The following is a 24,246-nucleotide window of genomic DNA, read 5'->3' as shown; positions in this document are numbered from 1 at the left end:
CGAGTATCAACAGAAATCTTTTTCTTTTCTTAAACTAGCAACTGTGTGCAGGGTTTCTGAATGAAGTACAGACGCTGCAATAACAAAAAAAAACAAAAACAAAGATTCTGTAGAACATAATCGCTGGAATTTTTTCAACACACTTTCCCTGACAGAGCAGTACAATAAAATGTAAGGGTCAGTGGTACTGAAATGAGGAAAGGCAGTTCCACTTTTTAGAATGCAAGAATGCGAGTGACCCATGTTATTATCCTTGTCTTAAGGCCTTTTTGTTCCAAATAACCAGATGCAGCAGCTATTCTTTCAGAGAAATGACTGTGGACACCTCCTTCACATTTTCCCTTTCTTTGGCATTTTCACTTCATAAAGCTGCAGTCAATGTGTTTTGTGTGTGGTGAGGAGGGACTGACACATTCCGTGGTGGTCTCAGTCACTGTCTACATTGGTGGCTCAAGTAGTCTAAGGATTAAGCCTTTGTGTCCAAAGAAAAGGTAAGAAAAGTCAGTTATTTGAGCTCAGTCAAGCTGTTGATTTTTTTCCTTAAAAAAAGAAAGGCTTTGAAATTCACTCTCTCCTCTATAAATCACTACTCCCTCTCCATAGACCAGCTGCAAGAACATTCACATGCTTTCACTTCCAAGCTCACAATTACCCTCACACTCACATGAGTACACACACAAAAAGACTTCTGCTTAAGGCTTAGGACACACTAGAATAAGAAGGGCAAGCTCTGAAGAAATCATTCAGATCTGATACATGATAGAATTAGTATCACGCATTTGGTGCAAACCATTCCTAACTAGTCACTTACATATACCAAAATAGTTTAAATAACCTCCATGGAACAACTTGTTGCTGCCGTACAGCAGTGATAATTTGCCATGCAAGTCAATCGGATCTCATTTTTTTTCTAAAGAAAAAAGAAACTGATGTTGGGTCAGTCATTCACGAGGTGATCCTGTGAATATGAGAGCCATGATGAGCTATGTGAAATATTTACTGGACCACAATGCCATGAGACCACACAGGCTTTGAAGGTTTTCACACGGGGCTTGTAGGCACATGACTGCTAGTGCTGTTACTAGCATCTTAGTCAGCCCACTTCCCCTTTTCTCCTCATTCACATGAAACCACTCCTGACTACTGAAGAGCCTCACTTGGCATGTCTTTAGGGGAACCATGAACTTTTGTGCATCAGACTGAGCAAAAATGCAACTTTTTATGTATGTATATGCACATATAATATCATATTTTTAAATACAAAACTTTAGAACTCTGTGCCTGTTGCCTTTTTTCCGCTTACCCTGTAAACTAAAACAATGTTCTATTATTCAGACTTACAGTCACTTTCAGTTCCATAATACTACTGCCTTAGTAACTGACCAGTATACACTGAGCTTGCAGCATCATTTTTTGTGCTTCAATTCAATGAAAGAATTAGCTCTACATGAATATGACCACATAACCACATTTGTGCCCAAAAAGCAACATTTAGAATTTCAGATTTCACTATCATTTTCATTTCTCACTTTCTTATAAAGAAAACCATTTTATATATATATATGCAAAGAAACCAAAGTAGCCTTCAGAGTGGTTTGAACAAGAGCTTTTATAATTCAGCCTCTCATGTCCATCAAAATCTTCTACGCTACGTCTGTTGTCTTCACATCCTAAAATGCTCCATTTTTAAAAGAAAAGGCAACCTAGGATTTAAAGGTCAACTACACACAAAAGCCAACTATTCATTCCAGTTTTCCTAGGTAGTTATAATTGACATTTCTTACTTTGAATGAATACAAGAAAAAAAAAACTTTCTATGTCTTAAATTGCTGGTAAATGCCCACTAAACTAGAATGAACAAAAATATTGCTTGGGAGAAACTACATTCTCCCACTTGAGAGAAGCACCTTATTAAGAATATTTGGTGCTCTTCAGAATGGCAAAGTGCTAACCCCAACAAAAAAGACCACTACTTAAATGCAAATCCCCCAAAGAAAAGTCTTTTCCCCACAGAGTGAGATAAACCAGTTACCACATTGTTTATTAAGCTTCACTTTACTCCCCTTGACAACCATTTAAACAATGACTGTTGGGAAATGTCCCTCAGAGAATGAACAACAATGGTAAGGATCAGTGGCTTTTCTGTCTAGCTAATACTTTATAAAAAGAGGGAAAAATAGTCCTTCCTGAAAGAATTAAAGACTGTTCTACAAAAGGCACCTGCAAACAAAAATATAATGGGTAAGAAACAAAAGCACTTTGTTGAAATGATGCAACCTTTGTCCTTTGCATAATAAAACTGCATTTTCTTTTAGAGGGAAAGACTACATTGTATATAAACAATGAGCAGTCATAAATATCGTACATGTTGAAGTAATTAGCTTTATTCAGAGCACAAATTGCTTTGTTTTTGACAAGCAAGCGAAAATTAGCAAATGCGTGGCACTGTACCATAAGTAAATCATAGCTTTCATCAGTGAATGGTTATGATTTTTGTGCTCTCTTAAAACAATTATTTCTCATTTTCCACTGACCGTCTTTTTCAACTGATCAAACCCTCTTTAGAACATAGTTGCGATACTTAGGATACTGATGCTTAATTCCTGAATTCCAAAAAATTTACAGCAGCAAAACTTTATGATAACACCTAAATGTTGTTGTTCATTCTCTCCCCAAGAACAATTATATAATAAAAGTTATTAGCACAGTTAAGTGTGCTAACTTATCCTAACCTTACCCCTATCTTTGGGACTTTTAATTATGTTTCAGTGAAAATGTAGGACCTCCCAAGAGGCTTCCCAAGCATAGGTTGAGCTCTCCGATCACGGGTTCGAGCCTGGGTCATGGCACTAGCCAACTGGGATTCCCCCCAAGTGGACGCAATCAAGCCAAGAGAAGTATGGAAATAGTCAGCCTGGCACACAGTTCTCATGCAACATCTGTGCCAACCAGCACAGAAATTCCGAGCAGGGCTTGACATGTGAGACAAGGGGCCCAAAGGTGGGTGCGTCAGAAGAGTACACGTCCTCATTCTCTGTGTGCGTTTGTGTAGTTTGTAGATGAGAGGTGGTACAGAAACACACAGCTGACGAGTCTAACGAAAGATAAAATTGGCAATTTTAAATTTAGAAAATGTGGATTTCTCACTTTTAATCATGGAAGATTAATGTAATTAATTAACATTATATTACCATTTTCAATCTTTTATTCTAAATCTGCTTTTCATTGAAAGAGTATCTATTTGCTATTGGATATCGGATCTCTGAAATTGTATCTGTTGTAAACATAACTAACATCTAGGACTTGAACTTCTGATCTTTTCAGTCTCATGTAAGAATATTCTCTAATGGACAAATACCAGAGGACATACCAGTCTAGAAGATCCAATTGTCCTAACCACAACTGCTAGTGATCCCCTCTCATTTATGGCTGCAACACCACAGAATACTATTAAAAATTAAGAAGTAAAAAAAGTATTTGGCATTGACTGTAAATGTTTTTCTAATACACATTAAGGAAAACTGTCCAGGTCACTGAATATAAAACACATGATTGAAATGCCTAAAAAATGTAATATCTCCATATTATGGGAAGAAAACTAGATATTCCATTAGACTGATTCATTCATATTAGCTATATCTGTTAATTTTACTACTAAATCAGAAAACTGATACCACTATACAAACACGTTTCTTCTATGACAGAATTGCCATTAAGATTTCAACTTGAAACTTTTTAAAAGTGGCCTTCCGTAAGACTATTTTTTCTACCCATTATGTAGTGTATGATTAAAATCGAGAGGCTATACTGCACAAAAAGCCTCTGTGAATATGATCTTTTGTGCTTCTATCATTTAAGAAGGCTTTTGTTCCCTGTGAGATTTGTATCTGCCACAAACATCACTCGTTTATTGTTAAGAAAGTATTAATTTTCATCCAGGCTTTGTTCTTTTCTTTTACCCAAACCAAGGAACCACGCCTGCTTCTATACTTCTGATTGTGCTGCAAACATTCCCTCCTTTGTGGTAATAGGTGCATGAGCTGGCTCATCTTCATGGTCTTTCATGAGAGATGATTGTTTCTGTAATGTGGTGGCTTTCTGTAACATTACCTGGACGTGTGCCAGAGTGCCCTAGGGCAGCAGGACAAGGAGCAAGGATCTGCTGAAAGGACAGAGGGAAGCAGGACTCTAGGACTCTCCGATGTAAGTTAATGAGAGCACTGCTAACTTTTGCTTTGGTGTATTATTAAATTGCAGCCACACCCTCTCTTGATGTGCTGACACTTTTATTAAACCAGTGCTGCTGCTCTGTCAGGCGAGCTGGTAATCCTGAAGTAATTGTTTTGAGATTGCAGGGCCATGTCCACAAAGCAGACCCAGCCATCCATGAAATGGCCTCACAACGTATAGATAGCATTGAGGCTGCAGAGGTGCTGCCTTACCTGTACGAAGTCCACAAACGTGAAGGGCAGCTGGCCGTCCAAATGACCAATGTCCTTGGAGAACCTATTTAGGATTCGTCCTAAGAGACAGAACACAAAAACCAATACATGAAATGAAGCTGCAGGTGCTTTTGTAACCTTGGAACACCACAGATTTTTAAAGCAGTGTACTGCTGTAATGGGTTGTGATTAATCTTTCTTCCATCTATTCAAGCTGTTCTCAAAATTAATAAAAATATCACGTATAATAAGAACACAACATGTACTGGCAAAAAGTGAAATGGTGTTCATGCAATTTGTGCAGAATTGTAAAATATTAAGGCTCGTACAAATGGTAGAATAACAACATAAAAAAAGATCATTTACATGTTTTACACTGCATTTTTCAATGATAGCTTAGACATTGCATCCTTCTATTAGAGAATGATATTTTATCAAGAAGTTTTACTGGATTCTAAAAGATATGGGTAGAAAATGCTAATGGAGGTATCTGCCCATGACATTTCACAGGTTGACTGCTACTAGGGACTCCAGTGAAACCCAGGCAATTCACAATTGAAGTATAAGACCTTAAGACAGGAGTGCTCAAATTCCTCAAGTAGGAACGTCCTGTCCAGTAGGTTTAATAGGTCTCTGCACATCTCTAGCTTCTTAAGAACAAAGAAAGGCTTCAACTTGTTCAATGCACAAATAATGAGTTCAATTAGTTAATTAAAGGCTAAGTTGAAATGAAGTCCAGAAACCCTCTGGCCCTCCAGATCTGGAGTAATGAGCCCCCTGCCTTAGGTACTGTACAATGCGGGGAACTACAGTTCAGCAGAGCTGCATAGCTATCTAAAGGTCGTGTGTGTATGTTTTTTTTTTTACTTCTCCTGCCTTTGTATTTACAGTATGATATAATTACACTGTCCACAGTTGCAACTCCACAAATTCAACTTAATCACTAAATTTATCATTTGCAGGGTTTTTATTCTCAAAATAATTAATCAATTCAATGGGAATTAATCACACTTGCCTAAGTGGTTGTCACAGGAATTGTATGTATACATTCAGGCCTATCGAATGGTCAAACAGTGAGCCATATCTAAATTAAACAATGATTCATTAAACTCCTTTTATTATACATAGCCTGCCCTACTGTGAACTGAATACATCTGAAAACCTTTTGTGTGAAGACAATAAGGGACCAAAACCTCAATACCTACCATTCTTTTATAACTGGCTATGTCAATGAGTTTAATTGGGTTAGCTAGAATGTGCTCAGGTGTTCATTATCCACTTTTGGTTTTGCAGGTGTTCCATCGGCACTTTATTGTGTGTCCTTTAGAAACTTTGTTTTAATCCAGATCCAAAAGCACATAAGATTATACCACACCTGCACTGAAATGTTTACCACTTGGGTCCTAATCACAGTACCCAAAGCCACAGTGAGCAAAGTATGCACGCACGCAAGACAGGTTCTGATATCTTTCAGCCTGTAAGACTGCTTCAGTTGTAGACTGAGTGTATTTATGGTTTTCTCCATCTTTTGAGGGCAAGTAAATGTTAAGGTTTCCCAGAAAAAACTCACAATATAGAATGTGGTTTACTAATGAGCATATGAACCATGGAAACAAGTTGCTACGTGAAGCTAACTTGCTCGCCAGTCACCTCTGGGGATGGTGGAAAGGATACATGTGAAACTGGTTTAGTAGAATCACTGTAGTCACAAACTCTCCTCAACCCACATCACAAAGCCACAGTGCATTGGAGCGTAATTTGGTATGACTCAGCAGTGACACCCTGGGGAGATCCACCACACCACTGTTCAGCGGTCAGGTTTGGGTAAAGCTATGCTTTCATAGTGGTGAGAATTAGCTCTTCTGATGCCTGATGAAACTGCTCCTGTCTGCTAATCTAAAACTTCATCCTGACAACAAATTACTCAAAAGTGAATTGGGAACTATTTAAAAAAAACACGTATGCAGGTTCGCAAGCAAAGAATTATTTTTTTCAATAGAAATATCTATAGATATCAGTGATCCGTTTATTATAAACCTATTTAAAAATAAATTTAGCTATGTGATTTGAAGATGCTTTTATTATTCAATTAAAATGATACACTAGTTTTGCCTCTTCAATCCGAGAAAGAAATTGCTTTACTTTCAAGTTGGGATTTCAGTTTCATGGATGGGAATGTGATATTTAAAATCGTGCTACTACAGAAGTACAAACAATTTGAGAACAACAACACAAACATACTGTAATTTCATGTTTCTCAAAGATCAGAAAAGGAAATGTGTTTGTTGTTTTCATTCAGCAATGAATGTTTCCTACTCCAGCCACTGTACTACTTACATCTTTTGTTTTCTAGTGAAGACACTAAAACGATTGCCAAGACACATAACATGCCAAGACGGAGAAGTTACATGAATTGTTGGAGACGAAAAGGGCAGGTTATCAGTATTACTTTAGAACACTCTTGCTATCAAAATTACACTATATAAATTTAAGGTGTGCTGCCATTATTTTGACATAACCTTAATGTCTTTTTTATTACTTTTACGATGCTAAGATTATACGGTAGAGTCATGAGGTTTACAGCTTGTTTCCTTATCATACAGCCAAAAAGGTATCACACACACATATATTATAAATACTTAGATAATATACTGATAAGAAGGGACAGGTACTGACTTTTTTCTTAAGAAACGTGCTGCCTTAAAAAGTCTATGAGCAGATGCTTGCATTACGTGGCAAATCTGATGTTCTGGAAATTTAGATATGGCAGTAAGCATGTCAAGAAGTTCAATGATAAAAGTCAACTGACAAAGCAACAGACATAAAAAAAACTGTTGACTGTTACAATGTGTTGTCAAGGCAGCGGCCTCAAAGTTATATTCCTGAGTTGGCGCTGTTGCCACCTTGAAGATCACTCAGTGGAGGCCCCTGTAATTACGGTCTTTAAACTGTATAAGCAGCTTAGTGTTTCCTGATGGCATCTACTTACTGACTCTTCAAAATGTCCCCCAAAACCACCAAGATCAGTATGTCAAACAATTGAGAGAGTCTTTCAACTCACATCACGCCATCAGATCATTTCCATATAACCACAAGAGCGTTAGAAGACTGCCTCCACTGGGACAGATATGAAGGTACTGCAAGTTGTATTGTTAAAAAAAACAGGTGTCCAGGAAACCAGTATGATCAGACATTAAGACTAACTCGAGTAACAGCAGGATTTCACAGATAAGTATAGTACCATTATAATAGTACTGTACTACTGAATTCTGTATGTTTCAAAAAAAAGTATCGGGAATGTTATCAATTAATCTCAACTGTTTAGATAGCTTTGCTGATTAAATGTAAAACCCTCTTCATCACTACTTCTTCTATATATTCCATTAAACACTGAAAATATTAAATTCTGTCACTTCACAGCAAGATGCACTTCACTTGAATTTAAATTGTATTTTATTTTTAAGGTTTGGGTTTTGAACTGCCAAGAAATGATTCTGTTAACCATGGTTCAAATGTATTGTGGAGTTACAATCTTCCTTTTCTATAAGTATTTTTAAGGTTGTCAAGAATACATCATTTTCACCCAGTATAGCACTTTGCTCTCAGGTATTTAAACACAAAGTTCTTCCAATCTACTCAAATTATGTTTTTCATGGTCTCCCTGCCTCCAAGTTACATTGTATAACATTCATAGCTCTTATTCCGTTTTCTCTTAGGATACACATTCATAAAATCTGTGCCAAGAAACATAAATGCTTTGTTCACCTGTCTGACAAAATATGCCTGTGATATACATTACAGATATGCAGTTACACAAAGGGTCTTACAGTATGAAAATGCCCGCAAGGGAAAAATCTTACGAATATGGTTTCCATCAGTGCTGATCAGCAACAAATGTATTATGTTTGATATGGATGCTATATAGACATTTCAGAAGCTCTTCTGCTTTAGTATTTAAGAATTTTTCACGGACTCTGTGTCCAAGTGTGATTTGCACCATTTTTTTGTAAAAAGAAATACCAGATCCGCCTGGCTTTGGTTGCTCCTTGGGTCATCAAATTAAACACCTACGTTACATGATATAAGGTTTATAAAATTAACAGTGGGATCTTTCTTTAACAAATTCTGTCCAAAATGCAGTTCGCAGCAAAGATCTTGATACACTTTGAGGCTCGCAGAGACGCACTGCATGTTGCCAATTCCAATAGCTTGAACCACTCGCAATCGGGATGCTGATTTGCCAGCACCCTGCAAAATAGCTCCCAGAATTTTTTATTCTGGTTTAATCACAAAGGCCGATTGAGGGAGGACGTGGACAGTAGGAGTCAGAGGCACTCACCTGTGTTTCCTGGATCCCAACAGACATTGCTCTAATTCCCCACAGAGTGCACCTTGCTGTCAATACTAATACATTATAAATCGATTATTTATGGTGCCTGGTTGAGGTCCCTTCAATCTTTTTTTTTTCTTTTATGCAATTAAACTGTCTAACCACAGAGCAGTGGGGAGTCATGTCTTCTATACTCCATTTTTCATATATGAATTTTATTTTAACTTACATCTTTCGATAATTTTATAACCAGATATTCAACAAAGACATGTGGAACTAAAAATATTTTGTTAATATTTCAAAACATTTTAAACAATAATTATAAAAGAAATGGTATAAAAAATAGGGAGAATATCAATGGGAGCCCATCTTGCCCACTTAAAAACTCAGAAGATTATCCAGGTAATTTAATCAATGGATGAGAAAGGAAAATTCCAAGTGTCATTAAAGGCCTTTAGCTTTAGCTCTGAAATGTGGTTATTTTGGGTTTGTGGCAAACACAATGCTAATAAATTCAGGGCTGGAACAAGGACAGTTTTTATACCAAAGAGACATTGCTGCCTTGTAGGTAGAACTAAATGAATTGTAATTTTATTTATAATGCCTACTTTTTAATTATGATAAACTCTTAATCTTAACATTCTCCATGTGGATGGTATGTATAAATAATACAGACATTTTTATAATGAACCAAATTCAAAGATGATCATTGTCCTACATTACAACTGCAGTTGTTACTGTAGTTGTAATGGGAAGTTTGGAAAAAAAAATCAACAACCCTTAAACAGAAAGATCATTTGCATATTTTAATACACAAGTTGTTATAAAATCTTCAGTAATTTCCCTTTTTAAGCAGTTCCTGGGTCAATTGTCTTGCCAACGTTCTCAATGATGGTGTGGACTCATTGTGCTTATCAGTTCTTCATCAGGAACTTCACTCGTGATTAGTGAAGATTGAGAACTGAGTAACAGTTTATCGAGTTGAATTCTCCAATGCCTGATGGTTAATGAAAACAGAATGAAGAGTTGAATGATGAGCATGAGTAAAGCTAAGGAAAGACCAGCAGAGGTAAGAGGACCATGCAGTTTTCCCAGAGAGGGGACCATTAGTTAAGAACTAGAATCACTAGAAAAGAGGGCCAAAGGATGGACCACTTAAATGCAGAAAAGTTAAGGCAGCACACTGGCAGTGTTGACTTCTACGAACAAAGCTTGTAGCGAATTGTGTACCAGCACTTGTCACAGTGTCTTACTAATAGCATTTCCACAAACTGCTCAACAAATTGTCATAATAGAACATTCAAGTTTGGATCCTTGAGGAAAAGGTTTTAAACATTTGCTAGCAATTTTTTAATTGTTTTTAAGTTGCAGTTCAATTTAAAAGTTTCAATCTGTTTTTGGCTACTGCCAGAAAAGAAAATCACGGTAAGGAAATGTGCACAGGGGGGTGTTTGTCTTTTAGTCTTGTACTATCTTAAGGAAGTACTGTAATAGCAGGTAAGCACAGGTGCTTACATTCATTCTCTGAATCTCAGTTGCTCTTTCCTTGATTAAAAAATCAATTTATTCTTGATTGAATTGATTTATTGGCTCCATATATTGTCCCAGTTGTGCTCTGATGTCACCAAAAGCTAATGCATTTTAATTCACTTGCCAAAAAAAACATTTTAAATTTCTAACCTTTGAAGTAAGGTTTAACTATATCACCAGGAACTATCTTAAATTAATCTAAAGATTCAGGTGGTCAAATTTAAAAAGTATAAATATTGACATCAGCACCAAGGAACAGAAAATGTGGAAATTCAAGTTTAGTACCATATTTGAGCCTTATCAATATAAAAACTAGTCTCAGATCAGTTGGAGTTTATGGTTAGAGAATTAGGTATCCTACCTTTTATAAAATAATGACTCAAATTTATTGAACCAATACATGAAATGGGAGAGTAACATTTGCTTTACCAAAGGTAAGCAAGAATGGTTTATAGACAACTTTATACAAGAGTCAGCCACAGCTTTAAAATGGACTACAAACCACCTCCACCTTAGACCTTAGTTATATTAGGAGTCCCTTTCAGATAATAAAAAGCATACTGAGACAACCAAACTTCCAGTTTCAAGAACCTATTCTTTATTAAAAGTTTTAAGAAATCTAAGCATAAAGCTTCTGTAATATATCTGACAAGGGGAGTTCCTCATCTAATTGCCCTTACTGTACAATGGTAACTGATAGCAACAGAACAGCAATCAGATAGCACTAACTGTTAAACTTTTTTACAACCCTATAAAACTAAATAATGCTTTATTAAAAGTGTAAGAGCTCCGCCTATAAACCTCTTTTTATGTGTCACACCCAGATAAGTGATGAGGTACACATATTTAATCTTCTAGAATAAAAAGGAATTAAAAACGATGTTTGCTCTAAACATAGAAGCAAAACAAACCTTAATCACTCCACCTACTCTAAATATCAAACATAGCCAGTGTTTGAACACCCTTAATTTATATTTAGTAGGTTATTATGTGGCCATTATGACTCATTATGGCTGATACCACCTGTCTTCGTGCTTTCAATTCTTAAGCAGAACAGATAATTCACAATTACACATTTATGTTATTATCAATGGATTATGAATTGAAAGATGTGAGTTATAGAAAAGAAAGAAAAGTCCAAATCCAAAAGCTAAAAACCAATTCAGCAATCGATTTAGGCATTATTATCTCAATATAAAACAAAACACTTTATAACAATTACATTTTTGTTTCTTTTTCTATATTAAAAGAGCCAAAACAGCTTTCAAGCAGATCCTGATCTTTTTAATCATATTTTTCAGAAGACAATCTGTTAAATACCTATCCATCAATTTTTTAATCTTCCAATTCAGGGTTGCAGGGGAGCCTGAGCCTATCTCGGCAAGCAATGGGCACAAGGTGAAGCACACCTTGGCGGAACACCAGTCCATCACACGGCACACATACACAAACGCACACAATCACACAAAGGGCCCACTTTCCCAAAAGCCAGTTTGTCTACCAGTACAGTATGTATTTGGGCTGTGGGAGGAAACAGGAGCACCCAGAGGAAACCCACGCAAACACGGTGAGAACATACAAACTTCATGCGCATAGCACCCCAGGTCTGCAACTAAACCCAGAGACCCAGCATTGCAAGGCAGAAATGGTAACCACTGTGCCACCATGCCCCCCATCTGCTAAATATTTAGAAGGAAAATTGGAAAGGATATTCTGATCTTACCTTTAGTGTTTATTTGCTCAAACCCTGGTTTTAGTGTTTATTCTCTTTTAAGATTGTGTCAGCCTGCCTACTCACGTCTGTCCAAACAGCAACAACCTACTAAGCTAATGAAACTATCAAACACTTCAGATACAGTCCTTAGGGCAAATTCAATTTTATTTGCTCAGTTCTACCGTACAAATATTTTACAGTGTCCAAGATCTAGAGCAAACAATTTTTATTACAATTTTATTATTTGAATTTTTTGTCTTGGTTCACTGTTCATTGATATGCCTCCCCCCTGCAAATTCATAGTTACACCTTAAGAAAAGATTAACTTCAGACTGATTCTGAAATCCTTTTTGCTGCCCTTGGCAGCCTAATGTAACCTACTGCAAAGCCTTACTCCTGTTCAAGGTATGAAAGGGTTTTATTTTTAAATGGTACATGTTATCATCTATTTTTCATGCACATGTTTGAGGGTTCTAAGTAAAATAATGTTAGTTCTCTCCCTTTTTCCTTTTATTGTCAGAAATTCTAGCTCACCTGTAGTCCAGTTTATGGCAGGGTACATGCAGCTAGCTGACCCTAAGCTCTACTACAGCTGTACCTCACTAAAGTTTTTCTGAGTCAAGTGAAGTGGTATATTAGAAGCTAGTTATAACAAAGAAGACGTAGAGTGTGCCAACTGATTATAAGAGAGTTTCAATTTCTAAATTATACAACGGTAACATTTTTTCTAGGTTTAGAATTGCATCAATCACATGTAATGTAAAAAAGCAGAATATCGGGTGATTAAAATGTAGCAATCATTTATCTCAATTTCCTCTTTATTTGTTTTCAGCCTGGTTACAGCGATACTGTTGAAATAAGGTATGCTACTGAATATACACACTTACACCAAGTGCTTTAAAATGCAACAAATGTTATTGGTTCCAGTACTCATTTGTTGCATTTTTAATTCCTCTCTGTACATAAATATTAATATGCTCTCTTGCTTTAGCTTCCTAAATGAAAAATAGGTTTAACTAAACAAAATAATCATGTCTTAATAAATTATTCTTCCCTTAAGAACCAGCTATTGTTTACATATATAAATATACATAATTAAATGGAGTACCTGCTGTACTAACTAAATTTATTATAGAAATTAACTACGTTTTAGAACATAGGAAATGCACCAGGCCAGTACATAAACCAAGACTGGCTTTGTAATATATTTTATATATTTTTTTAAAACACTGTTAGAAAACTTTTACCAAGCAAGCAGAAAATCTTTAAGGTTTCCTGGCAAAACATTGTCCAAGATTATGGTAACTGTCCCATATACAAACTGCTTGTGGATGTACACATACAGTACAAATCAGACAAAGGATAATTTACAGTATATGCACATACAGATCAGACAAAGGATAGTTTAAGGAAAAATCCATGTAAACATGGCATGAAAATGATCCTTTTATCTGCAGATGTAAGCCAGTATTGGGACAATGTAAACAGGGTATACGGTGTGACTATTAAAATTATTCAGGGTTCAATATTAATAATGGCAATTTTCTTTAAACATTATATTAAAGTGTATCCTATAGAAATGAACATATTTCAGGAAGAAAAAGAAGAACATGAATCTTTAGAAGATTTGCTGTATATATTCATACCTATCTACATATTTTTTAATGTAATAGGAAACATAATCTTTTTAATAAAAAAAACAAATATCAACATAGAAAGCACTATGAATATAAGAATATCGACATCTTTTCATGTTCAAACAGTTATAAAGACGTGTGTTTACACAATTACAGTATGTTTCACAACAAACTTCAGTAGCAATGCAAGGAAAATTAAATCTTGTTTAAGCCATCTATCAATAAAAGGATGCCCTCTATTGGTCAAATAAAAGAAGCACAAGCATACACCAACAGCTTTCCCAAAGAAAGTCATCACAAATCACAATTTTTTAGATTTTTACACCAGTTACACATTATATGCACCTACTAGACAAAGTAAGCAAAATCTGAAATACAGGTTTCTGAATTACAAAGTATCTGGAATTTTATTTCTTATGTTAAGGAATAATCATGATTTCCCTTAAATCATGTGTTTCTTACATTAAATTCAGATATAACAGAGTTATTACTTTAAGAAAGAAGAACTCTGAACTGCCTGATCTAAACATAGTTGGCTAAAGTCTTAACCTCTAGTGCCTCAAAACTTAATTTAGATGTACTATTTGGCCAACTCTTGTTTTACATTTTTCCATCAAAAACTATTTCCAAGATGAAGTGATTTTTTTCAACACAGAAAAAAGAGAAACTTTGTTACATTCAGATTAGACTTCTGAAATGGAATACTGTCCGGTAGACCTAACCACACTATATTAAGACTTCAGCTTGTACAAAATGCTGCTACACATCCCCTAACAAAAGTAAAATAAAAATGAGCACATTTACATTCCTATAGCAGATACTTCTTGTTGTTTTCGAAACTTTGTAAGAAAACCATATATTCAAATATACAAACTGCACTTATCACACGTCAACCTGACTTATAACATTTGATAAAGTCACTTACCGATGGGATTTACATCAAAGAACCTCACTGGAGCCCTGAGTATAGACTGGAACATGTGGTTGTGCAGGGTCTGTGCTGCATTAACGAGGACTTTAAAAAACAGCACACTTCGGACAAATCCAAAGAGTACTGTGCCTATTGTCAAACCTAAAATAATGGGAAAATATAAGAATAATACAATTTTATGAGCGCTTTTCGAGAAACATTAGGATTGTAAAACAGCACTCAATACACACCAGAAACAAAAAGAAAAGTGAAAAGGTGCGGCACGTTAACTTTACTGAAACCAAAAATTCTAAAGTACACATTAAACACTTTAATAAAAAGATGACACTATGCAATAAAATGCAGAGGTCAGATACAGCCTTCTTCAGACTAATGGTGAAAAGCCCTATGATTTTGTAGACATGGGCCAGCATTTCAACTGAAAAAAAAAACACTGGGAGGTTACTCATCCCTGACATCCCCTTCAGTGATCTATAAAAACAGCATGGGAAGACTAAAGATGTCTTGGCATACAGGTTTTCTTTTCAGATGGATATATGAAGTGGTTTTTTAAATTATGCTGTAACTACTTACAAAACTAGGAGAACTTGCACAACAGATTTTAGGTGAATTCATTTTCACATTAATAATTTCATACGTCTATACTTCATTCTATGCAGGGGGACTAGAAGCATTTCAAGAAGAGTAGGTAAGTTTCCCCTAAGAGGCTGTATTGCCCACAATCATCACTGAGCACAGCAGCATCATGATGTGTAAAAGAAAGTCCATTAAATCTGTTAGAAACTTTGACTTCAATAAAATTAAACAATGGATTTACAGTTGTGAGTATACAAACGTGACAGTAAAAGGAACACAAATTGCAAGAGCTTTCAACAAAGGTGCTCATTAGTCAAACAGCTTGAAACATTTTTTTTGCTAACGATAAGCCTCTCTTTGCATATATACAAAAATAGGCCTGTGTCCTGGATGATGAAAACGGCTGACTGTTAATCTTCATTATTCAATTTGGTCTCTCAAAATGGAAGGTGTCCAGTAACACAAAACATGTTCAAACACAATTTGGACCTAAATAAATATAATTGAAAAACTTTCAAGAAGCAAAAGGTACAGGCATATAGGAAATACAATATATACCTGTTTTTCAGCCAAGGACTCCTAATGCCTTCAATATTTTTTTTTTCTCACAGCTGTGCATGAATAATGACACACTCACTATAACATACCTGCGTAAACTCCTAAGTAACAGCCAAGGTCCAACTCCTGAGTTTCATTGTGCACATCCTGAATAGTCTCATTAACATTTAGTCTCTCCTGTTCAGAAGCCCTATACATCACAAAAGAATCAAAAAGTAGAAGGTCAAACAAAGCAATGTCTCAGTTAATAACCAGGAAGAATAAAAACACAGAGCCCAGAGAAAATTCATGAACTCCACTACACATATATGTAGTAGAGAAATGGTTGTTAAAAAAAGAGGACTAAAGCTAAAATAGTCATTTTGGATATCATTATAATATCAGTATTTTGTATCACAATTGCTGTAGAAAAAATGTTTCATTTTGCTCTTTTTTTCTTAACCACAATACAGTATGTTTCTTCTTAACTTTTCCATTTTGTATATGGTGTAGCAAAGGAAATATACATGAGTAAATGAAAAACTAAAGGATCTGGGTTTTTACAGGAATATAATTAATTATAATTTTACAGGAAATCATGTGATAATATCTCATAAAAGGTTAATTCTCAAACTAAGTGCTACAGAAATCAAAGATAATCAAGATCAAGAACTGTTTAAAACACAGAAAACAGAAATCTTAAGGGTATAACCTCTAAGTGGTAAGCTGCAGGGATCATTTTTAAGCCAGCTGCACTTAAAGAACTACAACAATTTAGATTCTTAACAGAAAACCAGTTAACTAACTTTGTAGATGCAAAACTATGGAAAGTGGTAAAGAAAACAAAGCAACAGCAAATGACTTCCAAAAAGAATTTCAGGTACGGAAGAGCCAAGTGGAAATTTAACATGGAGTGCAAAATGGTTAATACAGGAAATAAAAACATACAATTTTACAAACATACAAGTCTTATGTATGTGATTCTACACAGCATGAATCTACAAATGAAAGAGAACTTGGTGTCCTTATCAAGACTATGTAGATAAGTGATGAATATACCAACAGAATGCTTGGTATGACTATAATAATATCCTTATACTAATGTAGTGTTTTTCTGGAAGCTCCTCTCAAAGCGCTTTACAGGTAATGGGGACTCCCCTCTACCACCACCAATGTGTAGTCCAACCTGGATGATGTGACTACAGATTGATTGAAAGCTAGTGCCAGTTAGAATGATGCATTATTTAATCAGTATGACAGCAATGCTGAAACATTAAGTAACTTAATAAAGAAAACAAATGTTAGAGAATAATGTATAAATCTTAAGGTTTTTTTAATTTGAAAAAAAAATTAATTTGCATGCAGCCTCACAGTAAAACAGCAGTGTGAAGTATGTATAAAATCTGAAAAACGTCTGGATCTTTGTCATGGAGAAAATTGTTGGTCAGGGAAAATGGAGATTCTGTTCTGAACCACATTCCCCAGAAGGCAGTAGGGAATGAGCTACGGCCCTCAGTCATGTGACTTGTTGTGAGAAGTAGAGGCTTTCTGGATTGGTTTTGATCTGCTGCCTAATGTACAGAGAGCAGATTCTGTGTGCAGCCTCACCAGAAAAAATGACCAACCTGAGAGGTTATGTTTTTGAAAGAGTCTCAGAGTGAGACTTTTTAAAAGCTGTTTAAGAAGGAGCTCAGCTTCCTGGTTATTACCTGTATGTAATCTGATTTGGACTTTGAGCCCAATTGAGCCCAAGAGTAGTTTAAGATTAAGTAGAAAACCCCTATGTCTATGTTAGTGCACTGCAGTGACCACACTCTGAGTAAAATGAAATGTGAACCTTAAAGCTGATGCTTCTTACCAATAAGATAGCCACCAGTCCTGAAGGACATACATTGCCTACAAAAAAGAAAAAAAAACAACAACACGTTGTCTTTTATGCTTTGAAGTATGCATTAAACATGGCCACATTCTCTTATAAAGTGACAACACTTTAATTGTGAATTTGTAATATGAGAGGTGCTTTTCAGTGACATCACAACAGCTCATATATATTCGATTATACTTGCATTTAAATATAGAGATGCAGAGCTCAAATTTACCTTACTGCAAATAAGAATTCAAGACCTTTTTGCTGTACTCTTAAGCATCATTCTTAGGGGTGAAAATCTAAATTTAAATCAAACTGTATCAAGACCATTGTTGACTTAGTGGTTTACCATTTAAATTAGCATAAAATGTTTCAGTTCTTTTTCATGTTTTCCTTTCAAAATTCAAAGTCAGAATTTAATCCCTTTTTCCCCACTTCAAATCAAACATAAGCAGATAAAGAAACTGAAAATCATAAACAAAGAGCATTTATGCATACTGTGGCATATTACCCTGCAGAACAATATATTAGGCAACTAATAAACTGAACAGAAATATTTATATCATATACCATTAACAAACACTATGTTCAATTTATAACATCACATACCTTTACTACAATCTCTTAAAAAACTGAAGCAGAAAGGAATTATGAAATCACAGGGACAACTTTGTCCCAAGAGCCACTCACTGTCCCAATTACAGTGAAGCGTACTTCATCAAAAGTTTAACTTTTGCAAAATATCCTGCTGCACAATAAAACGGGAATACACATGCACTAATCTGGAAATGGGTCAATAGGAATTTAGTGGAAATGGTTGTGTCTTTTAAATTTTAAATTTTAAATAGTACATACACATATGTACCGGGCAGCCAAGTAGAACAAACATCTTTCATATTTAGTATCACATAAAAGCTGCACACCTGGCAAATTTAACTTAAAGAACGTCTTCAATTGATTAACAAATCACTGTGTGAGAAAGCTGGCTAGCAGAAGAACCACAAAGAGGAAAGAAGATGCATATATGACAAAAAAGATGTTCTTACTTTGGGGGGGGGGGATGCACTGGAGGAAGAAGAAGAATTATTTTATACTAATTATATTCTAATTTGACTATTATATATATTATATATTATATACTTATTTTTCACAACCCCAATTATGGTTATAAAACATGATAGGTTTAAGATAAAATAGGGTATAGGACATTATCAGTTCAGTTTTTAAGGCTTTAAAACCACATCAAAAGAAAGATGAGATGCAATCAGATAGAACTCTTGTATAGGAACCTATAGTCACTCACCTGTGCTAAGACATTGAGCAGGACCAGAATGAGAAGAACTAAAATATGGGCTCCAGCCGCAAAGTACTTCCAGTAGACTTTAACACCGATCGTCCCCTCAGAGCGAGTTTCTTCAGCGAAGCCCATCTGCACATGCTCTACCTGACAAAGAACCCTGACGCAATTACCAAAAGCTAATCACAGAATGGCAGCAACATCTTCCATTACACTTAGATATTTACACATTGACACATCCAGAAAATGCAGGGACGCAATAAAAAAAGCAAAACAATGCTAGGCTGCACAGTTAAAAGTGTAGAATTCAAGCCAAGGGATGTTATAGTAAAATCGCATAACGCACTAGTTAAGCCTCATTTAGATTGTCATGTACAATTGTGGTCACCGTGCTACAAAAAAAGATATTGCTGCTCTGGAATCAGTCCAGAGAAGACCACTCAATTGCAAACTGGGATTTAACAGAATATTCTGCGGTTGCACCTGTGTCGTCTAGTTGGAAACACCAGATAACACAACCAGATGACACAAATGGAATACACCGAAGTGCATTTAAAACCAAAAACAGGAGCCACTTCTTCACCTGAAGACAGATACCCAGACATGTGGTTGAAGCCAATACTTTGCCTGCCAACAAGAAACAGCTGGATAAGATCCTTAGATCAACTAAGTACTTGCTGCCAAACAGGCTAGATGGGCCAAATTAACCCCTCTCATTTTGGAACCTTTCTAATGTTATTGCCTCCATGTATAAAATACAAGTAATTTATTGAATACATCAAGATCTGGAACTCAAAGTGTACAAGAGCCATTTTAGTAGTTAAAGTCACATATTATTTTCCTAATTAGCAATTTCCAAATTAGAAAAGTATTTTAATCATAATTATAATATATTTTAAGTATTTATTAATGACATGACGTATTATAAAAGATAAACTGAAAGTGTAATGAATAACAAACAGCAAATTTAAGAACAAAGACCAAAGGTGAAACAGCAGTGACCAGATAACTCAATTAGTAAATGTGTCACTATACACAAGTGTAGTGAGAACTTTAACAAGTCTTAGAAAACTTAAGAGAAAGTTAAAAATATTTTCATATCAATATCAAAATAATGCTCTTTACTGTTAAAAAAATCAATATTGCCCTCTAGTGTCAGACGGCAGTAAAGCAGACAAAACACATCAAATTCAATTTCTTGGTTAAAGTGTCAATTTTCATGAGCTTTCTGATATTCTTCAGTATATTTAGAGAGGTTTGCCTTTCTGATGCTAGTTGGTTCATGGTTTTCCAATATATACTAGTAGAGTTTTTTTATTTCTTCTAAATAGGCCAGAGGAGCTGAATGGTCTTCTCTTGTTTGTAACCTTTCATATGCTCATGTTGTAAACTACTTTGCATCAACATGAATGTAATAGCCAAAGTGTATCAGACTTTTCTGTCATTGCTCTTGCTCTAAACCATCAATGTAACACTGTTTCCAAAGCTGACATTTTGGCTCATCGTATTTTTTACATCTACTATATAGACTACTGGTCTTTTGGAACTGCTTAGGTCTACATTTGTGGTTGCAGATAAAGGCTGCTGCATAATATATTTTTTCTAAACTGCATGGGAGCTCAGGAAAGCCCAGCAAACTGGGGGCAGTTAAGGTAGCTGAAGTAAAACGTTTGTAAAAACAGAATTGAATTCACTCTCTTTTACACACCGGAAGCTGCTCTGACCCATCCTTCACAGACAGCATAGAGGAGGTGTGTGACCTCACAGAGGTCTGGGAGATGGTACGACACCTCAGAGACCGGTTGTTGTTGGCAGCTGTCTCTGGTGCAGGCTGAAGCTCCTCCTCATCATCATTTTTCAGCAGGGAGGTGAAATCCACCCCAGATCTCTGCAGCTCTGTAAAGGTTCCTTTGGCAACTGTGTGACCCTAAAATGCATAAATGTTTTCTTTAAAAAAATTAATTAAAAAAGGGAGATAAGGTCATAAGCATAATTTTACCTTATTTCCTGCCATCGGCATGACCACTCATTTAAAAACAAAGTTTAAATTAATAGACATGAAGAAAGGACTAACCTCTTTCAAGACAAGGATAAGGTCAGCTGCCTTTAAATATTGTAACTGATGTGTCACAAGAACGCGGGGTTTGTTCCGTAGCAAACCACAGATGCACCTAAATGTCAAAAGAAAGACTGTTAACTGACTGTAAGCATTTCCATGCAATGAAATTCAATGAATTATCATAACAAAGCACTCAACTTTTGAGGTTTTACATCACTTCCAACAACCCTAACTGATTTACCAGACTGGCTGGGAGGTGTGAATCTGTCCCATTTAATGTGAAATGTTTCAGTTAATTTGATATTTGTTTTCTTCTGTATTAAACAGTTTCAATTATTGAACTACTAATGTTACACCACTTCACTTAGAGATGCTGGAATACTCTCTTTTGTAGTTTTTCAGCTGGTGGTGTTACTGGTAAACTGAAAAGTGCAAAGAGGTTTCTTATAATCACCAATTTAAGTGACCACAATCTAAAACATGAAATTAAAATGCTGATATGGGCTTGCTATAATTTCAGTTTTCAAAAAACATTAAAAATAAGCAAGATTGACAGGCAAGATAAGTAATAAAGTACTGATAAGAAATTGTAAAGGTATCTAAATTACTGAAAACATTTGAAAGTTGGTATTAGTGTTAACACAATGTAAATCAGAGCAACTGAAACGGATACAGACCGGTAAGAGGGTATACTAATCACAGCCATTACTTTGCAAAGTTTTAAGCTATAGAAGATGCAACAGTATAAACTGTATATACCCTTTTCTTGTTTGCATAACAGGTCTACTTTAAAATCTGGAGACATGACGAAAAACCACCAAGCACTGGAAAAATGGTAGGAAACACTGGAGATTTTAGAAAACAGGGTAGTACAATGTTGTTTTACATATGCTGACTTACTGTTTTGTCACCAATTTGTTCTATAAAAATAAACAAATTTGTACCCAATACAGTTAATTAATAATGAACCGTTTTAAAATAGGATTATAAGAACACATTGTCCCTCTCAGTTTCACAATACATTGGTCTTATCCTTCTTACCATTTGTTTCCTTTGCATGTTTTTTATGAAATAACAAAGAAAACCTCCCTACTTAAACAATAACTTATTGTGTCTTATTGAAGGGTTCTGAAGCCAGGAAAAGATTTTAAAAAATATGGGGAGAGTAAGGGAACTCTTAGGAGAAGCACTCCAGAGATTAGAAACAGCACTGTACATTCAGAACTCGGCACTAATGCAGCTGGTGTAGACAGTCGACACAATAGAAAACTGCGATTTCTGAAGGGAAACCTGTTTAAAGAGAGCCCCACCTAAGCGTTTCATCTTTCCTTACCGATTCAAACCAAAAAAATGACTTAACTGGTCAAACAAGTGCCTTCCCACTTCAGCATCTACAGCACTAAGAGGGTCATCCAGCAGGTAGATGTCAGCATCCTGATACACAGCTCTTAAAATAAAAGAACAGATTGAATTAAAAGTGGCTTACATTGGTATGTAACTCAAGGGTTTAATGGATACACATTTAAATTTTAATATGATGTCTTACAAAAAAAAACTGGTATTTCTTGAATGATTAAAGCTTGTCAGGGATCAGCTTGCTTTCAAATTCAATTTTTTTCCTCATGGATTCATTTTCTTCCTTTAAATAATACCACATCTGAAGTGTTAAAGAAAGTTTGTCTGACGTGTGCACTCTCTTTAAACAAAAACAGGTACAATACAACAAAAAGATTAAACCTGGGCTCTGCAGTGTCCAAAGACATTATAGGAAAACAAGTTATACTGGATATGATGAATTATGGTAATTTAAGACTGTTTAATGCCTGTATAATGTTTCACAACTGGTTGTTACAGATAAAGGTCATCCAAGACACCTCTCTCATCCTATAGATGAAGTTACACTTGTTTAAAAAGCAACAAATTACATTTATTTTGATACAATGTACATAATGAAGAGGAGATTAGAGGGTTGTTCAAAATTTCTGTTGTTGGATTAACTGGATTAACATTTGTTTCAATATTTTGTATTTCATATTTTCTATTAAAATTACAAAGTGATGTTTGTGTTTCTGTTTTGGGTGAATTTATATCCCTTTTCACTTTTCTTCCCACTTACAAGGTAAAGGAACCAACAAACACATGGGGCTACTGAAGGCCATTAAGAGTAACCCATGAACTATGCAGACCCTATGGAATTACTGAAGGATTCTGTATAATTTCCGGGTATACAGTATGTGTTATTTATTCTAGAATGCTGAAAACGAAAGGTGTTCCGTTACCTGGCAAGATTCACTCGAGCCCTCTGACCTCCACTCAGTGTAGCACCCCGATCTCCAATTACTGTCAAATCCCCATCTGGCAACAAGTCCAGATCCTACAAACAAGTGAACCAAAAGCCACACACCAAAAAAATAAATATTCGCCCACTGTAGAAAGAAGACAGCTATATATTCTGCACATCTTTTTCAATATGCAGTAAACATATATTCACAGTATGATGAAAATGGAAGCAATGGCTTACTTTCTTAAGGGCACATGCTCTCAGGACTTTCTCATACTTCTGCTGCTGGTACTCCCGCCCAAAGAGGATGTTGCTGCGGATGGTCCCCGGGAAGACCCATGGCTGCTGAGAGGCGTAGGTCAGGGCTCCCTGCATTTTCACCACGCCTTTTTCCAGAGGCAGCTCGCCCAGAATGGCGCTCAGGATCGAAGACTACAAAACCAACAGCCAATTAGGAAGAAAAAGGTCACTGTTCTTAAATGTTGCATATTCAGTAAAGCTAAGTGAGCATTTGTTTCTTCCTGTATGGTTCAAAGGAAAGAAAAACCATCACTGTGCCGAACATCCAAATTTGGCTGAAAATAATTTAACTGCTAAATAATTGTTTTGGATGTGTATATTCTAGACCAGGCTTGTCCAATCTGGTCCTGCAGAGCCAGTGTGTCTCTGAGTTTTAATTCCATCACAGCTCTTAACAAGCCCACCTAGCTGGTTTCTGCCTTAACTGGAACAATTCTTTGGGAGAAGCGGTTTTAAAATGACCGTGACAACCTACCGACACAGCAGCCTCACCACAACCAGAACTCCATTTTGTCTATTATTTTTTTCAAACATACCCACCTTATCACCTTAATCAGTTGACAAACAGAAATTGTTCTCCTATATTTAGGATATATCCTATATTTTATATTGCTCACTCAATGTCCTTTAAAACTTAATCTTGAGGGATTTTTTGGTTGTTTTTGAGGGAATTACTTTCCAACAATTTTAGATGTCTAAGAAATAGAAGACCTTATACTATAAAACCTATTAATAAATTAATTTA

General features: G+C 35.7%; 1 protein-coding gene across 1 annotated transcript in view; it reads right to left on the bottom strand.

Moving 5' to 3' along the window:
• Positions 1-24,246, bottom strand: part of abcc4 (ATP binding cassette subfamily C member 4 (PEL blood group)) — an 85,019-nt gene that overhangs the window by 34,529 nt on the left and 26,244 nt on the right. The window contains exons 11-20 of the mRNA XM_006639003.3: positions 23,442-23,633; positions 23,200-23,294; positions 22,281-22,367; positions 20,936-21,032; positions 20,570-20,788; positions 18,868-19,008; positions 17,556-17,593; positions 15,808-15,908; positions 14,579-14,725; positions 4,443-4,522 (exon numbers count right to left, since the gene is read on the bottom strand). Of these exons, the coding sequence (XP_006639066.2) occupies positions 4,443-4,522; positions 14,579-14,725; positions 15,808-15,908; positions 17,556-17,593; positions 18,868-19,008; positions 20,570-20,788; positions 20,936-21,032; positions 22,281-22,367; positions 23,200-23,294; positions 23,442-23,633 (1,197 nt within the window). The remainder of the gene's footprint in view (positions 1-4,442; positions 4,523-14,578; positions 14,726-15,807; positions 15,909-17,555; positions 17,594-18,867; positions 19,009-20,569; positions 20,789-20,935; positions 21,033-22,280; positions 22,368-23,199; positions 23,295-23,441; positions 23,634-24,246) is intronic.

The sequence above is a fragment of the Lepisosteus oculatus genome, chromosome 15 (genome assembly GCF_040954835.1).
Source record: "Lepisosteus oculatus isolate fLepOcu1 chromosome 15, fLepOcu1.hap2, whole genome shotgun sequence".
Classification (NCBI taxonomy): Eukaryota; Metazoa; Chordata; class Actinopteri; order Semionotiformes; family Lepisosteidae; genus Lepisosteus; species Lepisosteus oculatus.
The sequence above is the reverse complement of the archived record's forward strand: the minus strand, read 5'-3'. Positions and strand labels throughout refer to the sequence as shown.